The sequence below is a fragment of the Capsicum annuum genome, chromosome 7 (assembly GCF_002878395.1).
Source record: "Capsicum annuum cultivar UCD-10X-F1 chromosome 7, UCD10Xv1.1, whole genome shotgun sequence".
Taxonomy (NCBI): Eukaryota; Viridiplantae; Streptophyta; class Magnoliopsida; order Solanales; family Solanaceae; genus Capsicum; species Capsicum annuum.
This window is the reverse complement of record NC_061117.1, coordinates 33,883,830-33,897,930: the sequence shown is the minus strand read 5'-3', so window position 1 is coordinate 33,897,930 and position 14,101 is coordinate 33,883,830. Positions and strand designations below refer to the sequence as shown.

Here is a 14,101-nt window from a genome sequence, read left to right as displayed (position 1 = left end):
TTCTCGTGAAGGTGGTCTCAAGGTTGATCAGTTCGAGAGTAGATATGGTCAGTGTTATGCTATATCTCAAAAACCCAAGGTAGAGGCTTCTGATGCAATAATTATAAATATTGTCCTAGTGTACTATAGAATTTACTAGACCTAGTATATCTCCTTAGGATGCTCCTGTCTTGTTCGTGAAGAAAAAGAATGGTTCCATGCATTTGTGTATAAATTATGAAGAGTTGAACAAAGTGATGGTTAAGAACAAGTATTCTTTTCCTAACATTGATGATCTGTTTGACCAACTTCAGGGTGCTTTGATGTTTTCTAAGATTGATTTGAGATCCAAGTATCACCAGTTGAAGATTAAAGATTTGGATGTTCCAAATATGGCTTTTCAAACTCGATACAATCATTATACATTCTTGGTCATGTCATTTGGGTTGACCAATGCCCCAACAACATTCATGGAGTTGATGAACTGAGTATTTCGATTGTATCTTGACTCTTGATTGTATTTATAGATGACATCTTGGTTAATTCTAAGAATTAGTCGAACCATGTGAAACATTTAAGGATTGTACTTTAGAAGTTGCATGATAAGAAGTTGTATGCTAAGTTATCCAAGTGTAAGTTTTAGTTGGATTCTATCTCTTTCATAGGCCATGGGTGACCAAGGATAGTATTATGATTGATCCATCCAAGATAGCGATAATTCATGATTGGACTAGACTTTCTTCTCCTATTGAGATTAAGAATTTCATTGGTTTGGTAGACTATTGTAGATGCTTTGTAAAGGATTTCTTGTTTATTGTAGCTCTTTTAATAACATTGTCTCAGAAAAAGATGTTTTTTCACTGGTCGGATGTGTGTGAGAAGAGAATTTAAAGGCTTAAAGAGTTATTGACTTTGGCTCCTATATTGACTTTGCCCAAGGATGGTGTTGGTTTGAAACACCTCGGATTTTATCCTTTTAAAATTCCTTGAGCTTTGAGCTTACTGCCTTGGTAATGACTCACTCTATGAGTCGTAGGGTGTCCTGACTAGCTGTAACCACACTAGTAAATTTGTGTCTAAATTCCACCCTGAGTACGAGTGGCTCACTAAGAGCTGTAAGGATATGTTACAAGTCGTGGGCTGTAACTCATAAGGTGTCCAATTTATACCCCAAATGGGTTCTGTATTGATTATGACTGGGACCTATGAGTCGTGGGGTCCCTAGTTATGACTCGTGGTGATAAGTTGTAAGGAGTGGTTATGAGTCGATGGTTGACTCATAGTCAAAGACGATATTTTTCATCTTTTAAGTTAAGGGCATTCTGGATATTTGCCCTGTTACCCAACTTGAAACCCACGTCTTATAACCCCTTTAGGGTATAATTATCCCTCATAAACATATCAAAGTAACTTCTTAACACTCAAATTCCTCAAGCTCAAGGATACTTAGTGTTTTCAAGAGGTTGATCATTTCAAGGGTGATTTCTCTCCGTACATCTTACTATTTCATGCATGTTACTCTTCCCTTATTATTAAAAAGCATATGTATTAAAGTGTTATTCACATGGAAGTATTTTGGTTTTGAAAACAAGAGTTGTGGATTTTGAATGCTTATTGTTGAACAATGTTTTTCCACGATTTAATTGCATTTATACATGCTTTAAATATTATTTTGAACTTTTGGGTGCATGAGTATGGTGTATGAATTAGGGAATTGTGATTTTCCCAAACTTGTGACTTTTAAAATGGTTATGACCCCAACCCATAGTGTGAAATTGGTTTCGAGTTATGAGAAAGGTGGAAATTTGTAAATTTGAACTACTATTGAACTATTGCATGATATAAAGAGGTAATTGAACACAATGGCCCAATTTAATGAACAAAGGGATTAGGTGTCCCCCACTTTGTATTAATGAACAAAGGGAGTTATTTTTTTGAAGTTAATGGGAAATGTTTTTGCATGTTGTTGTAAACTTACAAGTGTATTTGGTATGACGATACAAACAATGTATGCCTTAATGTGGAATGTGGTTCATGAATGGGATTATGTGATAAATATTTTAACTGAGCTATAAATATGATTGTGTAGCTGAGTTGTGAAAATAGAGGTCTAGGTGACCGACATTGGAAATTCCATTTGCCAATGTGGAGGTAAAAGTAATCAAGGAGGTTTGAGTCCCCCTCATTATTATTTCAGGATTAGGAAGGTTCGAGTACCCCATAAATCATTATATGATCGGGTGCATAAGTCACCTTAGTATATATTGAGATATCCATTACGACAAGGCTCTATTTTGGATCATGTCATGGTTTTACCATATTTTGTGATGCTTCTGGTATTGGTTTGGGTGCGGTGTTGATGTAGTAGGTTAAGGTGATTGCTTATGCCTCCCATCAGTTGAAGCCTCACAAGAGAAATTACCCTACCTATGATTTATAGTTGGTAGCGATGGTGTTTATGTTGAAGGTGTGGTGTCATATGGAGTTCCTTGTGAGATTTTATCGAACCATCTTAGCCTTCAGTACTTCTTCAGTCGGCAAGATCTTAGTATGAGGCAGGCACATCATCTTAAGTTGCTTAAGGAGTATGATCTCACTATTATCTCTCATCTGGGCAAGGCTAATGTGGTCACAGATGCCTTGGGTCTGAAGTCCACTAATATGGGGAATTTATCTTATCTCTTGATCCAGGAGTGGCCCTTAGCCTTAGAGGTTTACTCTTTTGCTAACCAGATGGTTAGGCTTTATATTTTGACACTTGAGCATGTTTTAGCCTTTTTTGATATTCGATCTTTATTTATAGAGTATATCTGAGCTCACCGTTTGATGATGATGGTTTGAGGGTGATTTGAGATAAGGTGTTGGTGGCAAGGCTAGAGTGATATCTCTTGATTTTAGAGGTGTTGCATAGTTCTAAATATTTGATCCATCCAGAGGTGACTATGATGTATTGTAACTTGAAACAACTTTATTGGTAGGGTGTTATGAAGAAAGATGTAGAAGATTTTGTAGCTCATCGCTTATGTTGTTAACATGTGAAGGTCGAGCATTAGAGACCATGTGGTTTGCTTCAGATATTACCCATTCTTGAGTTAAAGTGAGAGCAGATCACTATGACTTCGTGAGTGGAATGCCTTATGCTTTTTGTGGTTGTGGAAATATTTGGATTATCATGAATTGATTAATCAAATCATCCCATTTCATCCCTATTCAGATTTTCTTTAGTACCGAGAGGTTAGCTCATATCTATGTCATGAGATAGTTCGTCTTCATGGGGTACCTGTGTCTATTATTTCATATAGAGGGTTAGTGCTTACTTCTATCTTCTGACAAACTTTTCAGGATGAATTAGGTACTCAGGGTAATCTTAGCATGACTTTTCACCCCAGACCAATGGTACTTTTAAGAGAAATTAGGTACTCAGGTTGGTCTTAGTATGAATTTCTATCACCAGATCGATGGCTAGTCAAAGTGGACTATTTAGGGTTTGAAGGATATGCTTCGCACATGTATGGACTTTGGAGGTCAGTGGGGGCAGCATTTGACTATAGCAAAGTTTACGTAAAATAATATCTACCATTTTAGTATTTAGATAGTAGATTTTGAGGCATTTTATGGTAGTCATTGCCGATCTCCTTTTGGTTTGTTTGAGACTTCAGAGGTTAGACCCCATGGTACTAACTTGCTTTACAAGTCTTTGGATAGGGTTTGGGTGATTCTGGATACGCTTCGACAGCCCATAGTAGGCAAAGAGTTTTACAGACTGTAGGCTTCATGCCTTGAAGTTTTGAATTAGTGATCGAGTTTTCTTTTGGGTGCAATCTTAGCTTGAGGTACATTGGATCATTCGAGATTCTTCAAAAATTTATGGAAGTTTTTTTTGAGTTGACCTTACCTCCATACTTTTCTGTCGTTCATCTAGTTTTTCATGTATATATAGAACCTTTTGCATAGAACTCAGTACATTCAGAGGTGGATTCATCACTGATAAATAGTGAATAGGAACACTCTGCAACACATGCTTAATCAACACTGCTCTACCTCCATATGTGAGAAGTTTTTCTTCCCAATTCTGAACCTTATTTGCTATCCTATTCATCAGTTGCTGATAATATTCTTTTTTCTTCCTCATATAGAAAATAGGACAACCAAGATATATGAAAGGAAAATCTTTCCTTATTATGCTTGTAGCAACTTCTGTTAGTATTCTCACTCCATTAGAAACCCTTTTGTGCAGATAGATTGCACTTTTTTCTTTGTTTATCTTCTGACCAGATACTGCTTCATATTTGTCGAAAGTATTAGACACCAACTGCAATGTTCTCACTTCAAATTTGCACAATATGATCATATCATCTGCAAAAGCTAAGTGATTAAATTTAGGACTTCCTCTTGGCATACCAAATAGCTTAAACTCCTTTTCCTGCATTAATTTCTTCAGATTCCTAGACAGAACTTCAGCTGCAATAATGAACAAAGTGGGTGACAATGGATCACCCTGCTTCAATCCTCTTGATGATTTGAAAAATCCTTTTGCCTGCCCATTCAAATAATTGAATACCAGTTGTTCTCTAATAATCTATACACCATGTCTATAAGAACTTAAGATAAACCAATTTTCCTCAATACCTTGGTAATAAAAATCCATTCCACCCTATCATATGCCTTCACCATATCTAGTTTCATGACTATATTAGGAGGTTTACCCTTTTTTCTTATTTCTGAGACTATTTCCTGAACCACTAAAACATTCTCAGCTATGCTTCTTCCCTGAATAAAACCTACTTGTTCTGGTGATATCAACTGAGGTAATAAGCCTTTAATCCTCTCATGAATAATTCTTAAGAAGATTTTATTTACAAAATTACTAAGTGATACAGGCCTCATATCTAAAAAAGTATTCACTACTAACTTATTTGGTAATAATACCAAATTAGTATGAGTAATGAATCTAGGAAGTTGGTATCATAAAAGAAAGTAATTACCATTTTGTATATATCCGGCTTTATAATTTCCCAAGCATCCTGATAAAAGGCTCCAGTAATACCATCAGGTCCCCTTGCACTATTCCTGTTCAACCCCATTACTGTATCTTTTATTTCATCTTCAATAGGAATCCTCAAGATCTCCTTATTCTACTGCTCAGTTACTAAGCTTGGAACTTCATCCAGCATTGAAAAATCCTCTGAATCTTCCTGGTTAGTAAACTGATTCTGCAAGAAATTAATAGCTGAACCAACTATCTCTTGTTCTTCTTCCATCCACTCACCTTCTTTATTCTGTATTCTTATGATTCTTAATCTACTCCTTCTTCCTTTAACAATTGTACGAAAAAATTTTGTGTTCCTTTCTCCATCTTTAAACTATTCATAACCTGCTTTCTGCCTCCAGAATTCTTCTTCCCTCTTTAATTGCAAGTTTAATTCAGCTTGAGCCTTACTCAAATTTGCTCTATTTACTCCACTAGGATTCTTCTCAAATTGCTTCTCTTTAACTTTGATAATATCTTCCAGTGTTGCTATTTCCTAAAATATATTACCAAAATTTTCTTTACTCCACCTTGTCAAAATTGTTTTTGTTTTCTTCAGCTTTTGTTGAAACACAATGAAAGGATTCCCTTCTATCTCTGTTGTCCAATTCTGTTTGATCACTTCCAATCATGGTTCTTCCTTTAGCCACCAATTCAGAAATCTAAATGATCTGATTATCTACTCTCTTTCTCTTCTGAATTGAATTAGATAGGAGAATGAGCTGATCCAATTCTAGGTAGATGCTCCACATCCAAAGTCTGAAATAAACTCTGTAGCCTATCATTGTACAGTACTCTATCCAACCTTTTAAATATGCAATCTTCATCAGTTCTCCCATTCCACCAAGTATATCTTCTTCCTCTAAATTGAGGTTCTTACAGATTGCACAAATTTATACATTGGTTAAAATCCTGTGTTTCATTGAATGTAACTGCTAACCACCCTCCCCCCAATTTTTCTTCTTTATTTGTTATGATGTTGAAATCACCCACTATTATCCATGGTTTTTGATGTGTATCTTCCATGTCTAATAATGATTCCCATAATTTTTGCCTTTCTCTTAAGCTACATTTGGCATATACTAATGTTGCAATCAAAGAAACATCAGTATTTTGACTTTGTATCTTCAGAGATAATTGTTGCTCCTCATCTTTAACTATACTAAATTCCTCATTTTCATCCATGAATGCACGTATCTTACCAATTACATATACTATTGCATGCCTCATCCCTAATATTCTCCTGTACTCCTCTATCTTCTCCCTATCTAGAAAAGGTTCCATAATCCCTATAAAATAGAAATGATGTCTTCTCTGTATTGTTATTAATCTGGTAAAGGCCTGCTATGTATTAACAGACCTTATATTCCATATTAATACATTCATGGTTTAATATTAGAAGTATGACTCCTTGTATAAATTGTGACTGAGGTTGCACTACTCCCCTTATTCTTCTTTTTTAGTTTTCCCTGCTTACTTTTCAAAGCCTCTATTTGCTTTGGTGACAAGTCTGCATCTTAAGCTACTTGATTGAAATTGTCCTCCAAATTACTTCCATCCATGTCTTTTTTCTTTTCATTGCAGCTATCCAGTATCTTATCTAATTGAATAGCTAAAAGAGAAATCCCTTCCAATACCATCAACTCATTTGTTCCTTCATGAAACAACTGCATTTGCTTCTCTTCTTCATCCTTCTTCAGCCTTTTTGAGTTACTTTCCTTCTGGTTCTCTATTCCTTTTTTATCATTCTCATCATGCTGGACATCTCCTTGCTGATTCTCTTCTTTCTTGTCATTCTTATCATTTGTTGCCTTTCCTTTATCAGCTTCCTGAAGATCTTGCTGTAATTCTTTACTCTTTCCAAATCTTTTGTTAACCCAGTCTTTACTACTGAGTTTCTCTCCTTCTACTTGGACCTCTCCTTGTTTTTCTCTTTCTGTATTTTCTAAGTCAACCATTTCTTGCCCTTCCTTGTCCTTTAAAACATTAAAAGAATTGGACACTTGAAGGTCCTCATCTTTTTTTTTCATTTACTTCTCCTAGAATACGACCAGACCTGTCCTTCCTGTATCTATTCTTCCTTGTATGCCACTAAAAATTATTATTGTTTTCTCTTCTTATGTTACTCTGATGTTGAGGTTGCTGATTTCTTTATTTAACAGGTTCCTTATTCAGTGTGTTTCCTTCTGTACCTTTGCTTTCCACCTTTCTTGTTTCATATAATTTCGGATGAGTTTTCCGGCAACTTCCCTCATCATGCCCTTGTAAACAACAATCTTGACAATACTTTGGCATATAATCATATTGAATCTATATCCATTTAGACTTTATTTCCCCAGTAAGATCATTCTCCTCATTTATTCGTATCCTTTGTGGTAATTTTGCAAGTAAATCCACCTCTACTTTAACTCTTGCATAACTAGGCCTAGTATGATTTTGAGTTTCCATCTTTTGCAAAAAAATTTGGAGGCAGATTTGGGATGGAAATCCATGCTACTGCAATTAAAGTTTCAACATCAAGCTCAAACCATGGACCCTACTTCAAAGTCCTCATTTGTCAATATCTCTCCCTCGAATTGATGTAAAAGGCTGTTGTTGATAATAATTGAACATAATATTCTAACATCTCAAGCATTATTAGTACATGTCTTTCATCCATAACTCTTATATTACATTGGCCTTTGATTCCACACTGATTAGGAATCATTTTTCTCAGTATGTCAATATGAGGCTTGCCATAAGAAAACTTACCAATAATTTCATATTGAAGTTTTTCTTGCATGATTAGGTTTTGAACTTAGGACGATTTCCACGTAATATTAGGTTCCCAATGCAACATTACTATGGGTTACGGAGGAACCCTAATACTAGTATTCCCACTACTTTTGTCTTTAAAAGATCTACAAACTTTGAATTAACATTCATCTTTTGATGCTCATTAATTGTCTCCTCCATACTACGCTTGCTACTGTCGTCCGGTGGGGTATTACCACAGGCTATAGTATCCATATTGGCCGAAAAACTATGGTTTCTTTGGTTGTCAACGGCTAGAGTTTAGGGTTTTTTGGGTGTTACAATATTTCCCTCTATCTAGAATGCGAGCACTTGATTTATTGGTTTTCTTTAAAGGAAGATAATTTAACTTGATGAATTTAGAGAAAGGTTAGGGTTTATTTGAGAGAGAAATTGGGAAATTTGAGCTTATAATGCCCTAACAGCAGTTTAATCCCGTGTTTTTCCAAATTGGGGTGCTGGGAAAAGACAAGACTACCCCTCTGAGATTTAAATTCATAAATGGAACGCCGATTTAAGCCTTTCCATGATGCAATAAACCCTTCATCGCTATACGCACCATGATGCGGTGCAATCGCATTGAGTTGCTGGAAATAAAATCTAAACGTGCCTTAATCCTCGTTCAAAAAATCTGACACTTACCCGAGACATGCTCCTAACACCTCTGAACATGAATGAACTCAAAAACTTACGTCTCAAGGTCGGGAAGGTCACTTTAAAAATTATCAAAGTTAAGGCGCCAAAAAATAAGGCTAAGTCCCCAACACTTAGCTAAATTTTCAGGCTTTATGCCTCTTATGCATGCACTATGGGCTAAACTGAACTAGGAAAATATGGGGTTACACACGCTATCCTAAAAAGATATGGCGATCTCAAACTTTATCAAAGCTATTGCTGGAACCACAACCTCTGGCTGATGCTGAAGATCCTTATATCAATCTCTAACTCCTGTGCCAAATGTTGAGCTAAAACTCTGGAAACACGTGCAAAAGTCTTATCCACATCTATTAATAACCTCATGTCATCCATTTAAGAAAGAGTAGAGTTAAATAAAGAACTAGAGGTTCAAAAAATAGCAACACATGACATGAAGCCAAGAATAGAATTTCCTAAGAATGCTCCATAGTCTCCTAAAAATAGGATACAAACGTCTCCATATTGATTTGTAGGCCTCTACTAGAAACTTAGCTCTTTTACCAGCACATCGATAAACCTAGATTCTGATAAAAATTTGTCACGATCAAATTTCTCAGGTCTTGATGTCACCTACTATAACCCACTAGTAGGTAAGCCAACACATAGTACGAAATAGCCGATAACAGACTATCCAAGAAAATAGAGTAAATAGTAGAAAAGAATTTAAATAAAAGACTAATATATAATACAACTCCAAGACCTGGTAAAGTTAGTACAAGAGCTTCTACAACAATCAGGGTACAAAGTAAAATACAGAATAAATGTAGATGTATAAACAATCTTCAAAATACAAAATAGAGATAAATGTAATCAATACGATGGAGGGCAGGAATACTTCAAAGGCCAGGAGCTCACCCTAAATACCCAATCCATGGTTGCTCTACATGATGCAACTTTAATGTCAAAACTCATACTATGATCTACAGGCTGCATAAGTGTAGTATGAGTACCCAACACATGGTACTCAGTAGGCATCGACTGATTGAGCTCCAAAGATAATGCAAGCATAAATAACATGTAAAGCAGGAATATAACTATAAGCAACTATCCAAGAAACTAAACATAATAATGTTAATGGACAAATAAGGGCAAACTATCATATTCTAACAGTATTCAGAAACTAAAGTGCAATACCGTATATCATTAGCCAATATAGAAATGTAAGTGAAAGAAGGATATATAGTAGTAATTCAAGGCCAAATGATACATATACAGTATGAATAGACAAGGAAAGATATGGATATATAGTAATCCCATGTATTTATATATATATATATATATGATTGTATGTATGTGTGTATGTATATATATATATATGTATGTATATGTATGTATATACACACACTAGATATTGGAGCCCATGCAAGCATGGGCCCAATGTATGTTATTTTTTAACTCAATTTATATGGTATAGATACAATCAATTTTTTATAACTTTTAAATATTAAGTTATTAATGATTGATTTATTGTACTTTTACATAATTTCCTTATACTATATGTTACTCTTTTCATTTCAATTTATGCGACACTGATGAAATATTTGAGAAAGTCAATCAAATTTGTTATATAGTTTTAGATGTTAATTATTATGAATTATATGACTTTCTACGTAATTTTCAAGTAATATATGTTACTCCTTCTATCCCCATTTATACAACATTGATAGAATTTGAAAAGTCAAATAAATTTTTTATACATATTTTAAATGTATTTTTATTCAATTATTAATGTGACTTATATTACTTTTCATAAAAAAAAAATTTAATTTATTCATCCCAATTCATGTTTCACTGATAAAATTTTAAGTCAACAAATTTTTTTATGTGTTGCTAAATAATTGAAATTATTAATTATTGCAATTATATTATACCTTTAATGTAATTTTAAATATATAACTGATTAAAAATAAAATAATTAAATTAAAATAAAAATATAAAATTACTAAATTGTCCTCGATCAAAAGCATGCAGCTGGAAGTAGGCATGAAAACCACCACCAGCCGATTTGAGTTGTATGCTCACTAGCACTTATACATATACATATATATATGTATATTGATGTTAGGTATATTTATACACTCTTGTGTTACAATTCTAGCTTACTTAGCCTAGTTTTGAGTATAATTCATGTGCGTTATGAGTGATATTGATATAAACAATCATATACGTGTCAAAGGATGTGTTTAAAATAGTTAAAAGTGTTTTCCAATAGGTTTGTGATTAAATGAGTCATCTAGAGTTCAATCGAGGAAACTAGCGTTACTAGCTTGAGCTAGGTGCTTGTCTAGTTGATCCCGTTGGATTCTATTGTGTTTAAAGGGTTCTAAATAGTTTAAATATATAATTATGAGTGGAAAAAATTGTTGGTAGTGTGAAAGGTTTAATTTTATTAAGTGTAGAGGTGGAACAACAAGTTGAATATTAACATGAATTAGCCTGGTCTTAGCTCTTATTTTGATTCATCGTCATAGATATTGTGTTGTGATTGTCACTAATTTGTGGTGTGTGATTATATAGGAAGCTTTGAGAGATGAATATGATGATATTTTTATGTTGAATAAGTTGGAAATTAAATGGAAACAACACCACAAGGCATGGATAAACGGAGAAGCACTTAACACTAAATCAAAATTTGGATGACAACTTCCAGTGTGTTGAGGCGATGAGCCCGCGATGCCCTAGCTGGAGCAGCACTCTAAAGTAGGATCAACCCCTTCTGGAGTGGTGCAATACCCAGGGTGGTGCCCCCTCTACTTCCATGCTCAATTTCAAAGTGAAATTCAACTCCTACACGGCTAAGGATTGGCTAACTATATATACACACATTGTACACATTTTTTTGCATATTCTTGGACATATTTTAGAGATTGTGGGTCCACTACAACTTCATATTTTAGGTTTTAATTTATTTAATTCAGTTCATTCATGTCTTAAGTTGTTAATTGCAATCTTGTGATTACGATTATGACTATGCGTGGCTAAACGCCCTCTTTTCGGGATTAAAAGCCAAGAACATGAGTGCTATTGTTTTGGATTAAATTCATTTATTTTGCTTATAATTATTAGTTATTTGTTTATTCTTGATTAAACTATTTTGAGGCTTGATCACCCTTAGAATACATCAATTGTCGACCTTGTAAACTCGGGAGAGGGAATAGGGAGATGAACATGAGAATGAACAAAGTATGGTTCTTTTTTTCTTTATAAAATAAGGAATTTGAATTAGTGTCTAGGACAGAGATGTACTTAGATGCCTTACTTGATTCACTCGTAGGATGATATCTTAAAGAACTTAATTGGATTATTACATCCCCTCTCAACGATGTAGTTGTAAGGTCCAAATTAGGTAAACGGTTAGAGGTCGAGACACCATGATCATGCAAGTAACCCAACGAATCAACAACCAAGATAAGTGAGTTAACGAATGAAGTTCAATAACATAGTATGATTGTTCGAAGTTCATTAACCCTGTGTTTTACTCCATTGATTGTCTCAAGTACTTTATTTTATGCATTGCTTACTTTATTTGTAATTTATAATATTCCAAACTCTCTTTTTGGTTACTCTTGCATAAAGTGAACCTAAATTGTGAACTAGAATAGAATCGTTGTTGAATCAAGTCCCTGTGGGATCGATACTTAGTTTTCTTTAAGACCACTTTACTACTTGGTAGACCACATACACTTGCATGTGCGCTTGGGTGCTGTCACATATACATATGCATATGCATATACATAGACATAGACATAGACATATATACATATATATATATATATATATATTTATGTATATGTATGTATATAAAAAAACTCAAGATAATAACCTGAGTGAACTAACCTAACATCTCAAGAATCATAGCCAAGGAACGAAGCTAATACTAGCATACTCAAGGCCTCTAACCAAAGTGAATAATCCTAAAGTAACCTAGAAATGCTAAACTTTACCCTAAAAGAAATAAAGATTCAGAAATGTATCGACAACCTCAAAAACCAATCCGTAATCATCCTATCACAAGCTAACCATAATAACCAACAATAAAGTTACTGGCTAGTTCGGAAAAACAATAACCTGAAGAGGCCCCCATAAGACCTAAAGGTGCAAGCAAGCACTCAACAAAGATCAATCATAGCTTATACCTATATAATCCCCCATAAGGTCAATGGGTACAAGCATCAATCAATTATACTGGTGATAGGAAATACATATGAATGAAAATACATAATAAATTGATAATACCATGTATAATCCAAGTGTCATAATGTATCAAGTGTATATACGACAACTGTCATTTTGGATAATGTGGCTCACTGGCAAAGGGACACATAAGGGACTTGGGATATTCGTATACACTACCTGAACCCACATATTTATATATATATATATATATATGCTCAAACTAGAACTGAGAATAAAAGAATATAAATATGTAAATGCATTATTGAGATCAAGTTTGAGACTAAAATTGACATAATAGCATAGAAAGGATTGAAATCTTCTTCAACATAAATAAAGAGCAGTAGTAAAAGAGTGGTTTAATAATGAATCGAAATAAACCTCGACTGAATTTTCAAAGTAACTCATTTAGTTCCAAATACTTGATAACGCCCTAACAACACCTCCTTAGAAGGATAATGTTGAAATCACCAGGTAGTACAAAAAAGTAAAAAGGAGGATTTTTAATAACTAGAAGGAAGTAACAAGAATTGGATGCTTTTGGCTGTAAACAATCTAAGACGAACACTAGGCTTGTGTTCCCCCTGGATGCTAACTCCATAGATTTATCGTGCACTATCGAACTATTCCAATACCTTGCATGTAGAATTTGGCAAGTTATGTATCACAAATAGCCTCTCAACACCTTTTGGTAAATTTCACTCATCTCCTCTCGGTCTAAGAGTGTCGCCTTACTAACCTTTGCTTTGGGCCCCAGTTTTAACTATCTCCTTTCGGTCTCAAGTTGATTAAATGAAAGTTAATTGTCTAAGGTAGATAGTGCTAATTATCTTATTTTGATAATTAACACTAAATCACTGTTGTGATCTCCTTTTCCTAATCTCTACCTCCCTCTCGGGTATGTAGTGAATACAAATGGGATCTTAACATGTGAACCAATTAAGAAAGTAATTAAAGCAAAGAAAACCACAATACAAGCGAGAATCTTTGTTTAGAATGACTTCGCACTTTCTCTACTTTGTTAATTTGCCAGGGTTCCCACAACCTTAGCTAAGGGAATTATCCCCTCATAGTTGCAAGATAATTCATGAAATTCATACACAAAATCATAGAATTAATCTCACAATAATGAAAGAAGAAAACCCAAAGTCTCAAATTTAAGAACAAACTGAAAACAAACCAAGAACAATACGATCACAAGATCACAAGTCAATCTTAGAATCAAAAGATGTTTGTGTATGATTTAAACTTAGCCCCAAAGGGCCTATCTAGGATATGAACTAACTAAGAAAAGTAAAAAAGGCATTTACAAATTACATGGAAATCTTAGAATTCAAATCCTAAACAAAAGAGAAAAACTTGACTTATCGTACATAATAATGACTAAAAACATCATAGGAGTGTATATAGGATACATGGAAACCCTAAGAA

General features: G+C 34.3%; 1 protein-coding gene across 1 annotated transcript; it reads right to left on the bottom strand.

Annotated features, from left to right (window-relative positions):
• Positions 1–5,114: 5,114 nt before the first annotated feature.
• Positions 5,115–7,038, bottom strand: LOC124885700 (E3 ubiquitin-protein ligase BRE1-like). Its single transcript, XM_047393950.1, has 3 exons — positions 6,535–7,038; positions 5,354–5,504; positions 5,115–5,293 (listed from the first exon to the last, which is right to left on the bottom strand). The coding sequence occupies exons 1-3, from the start codon at positions 7,036–7,038 to the stop codon at positions 5,115–5,117; spliced, it is 834 nt and encodes a 277-aa protein (XP_047249906.1).
• Between the last annotated feature and the right edge of the window lie 7,063 nt (positions 7,039–14,101).

Bases quoted from the DNA above. Each gene is read 5' to 3' on its own strand.
- LOC124885700 (XM_047393950.1), bottom strand. From the start codon at position 7,038: ATGAAAAAAAAAGATGAGGACCTTCAAGTGTCCAATTCTTTTAATGTT. The intron at 5,505-6,534 runs GTAGCTTAAGAT...AATATATTTTAG, and splicing joins TGGAGGACAATTTCAATCAA to GAAATAGCAACACTGGAAGA. The intron at 5,294-5,353 runs GTTATGAATAGT...CAATTGTTAAAG, and splicing joins ATTCTGGAGGCAGAAAGCAG to GAAGAAGGAGTAGATTAAGA.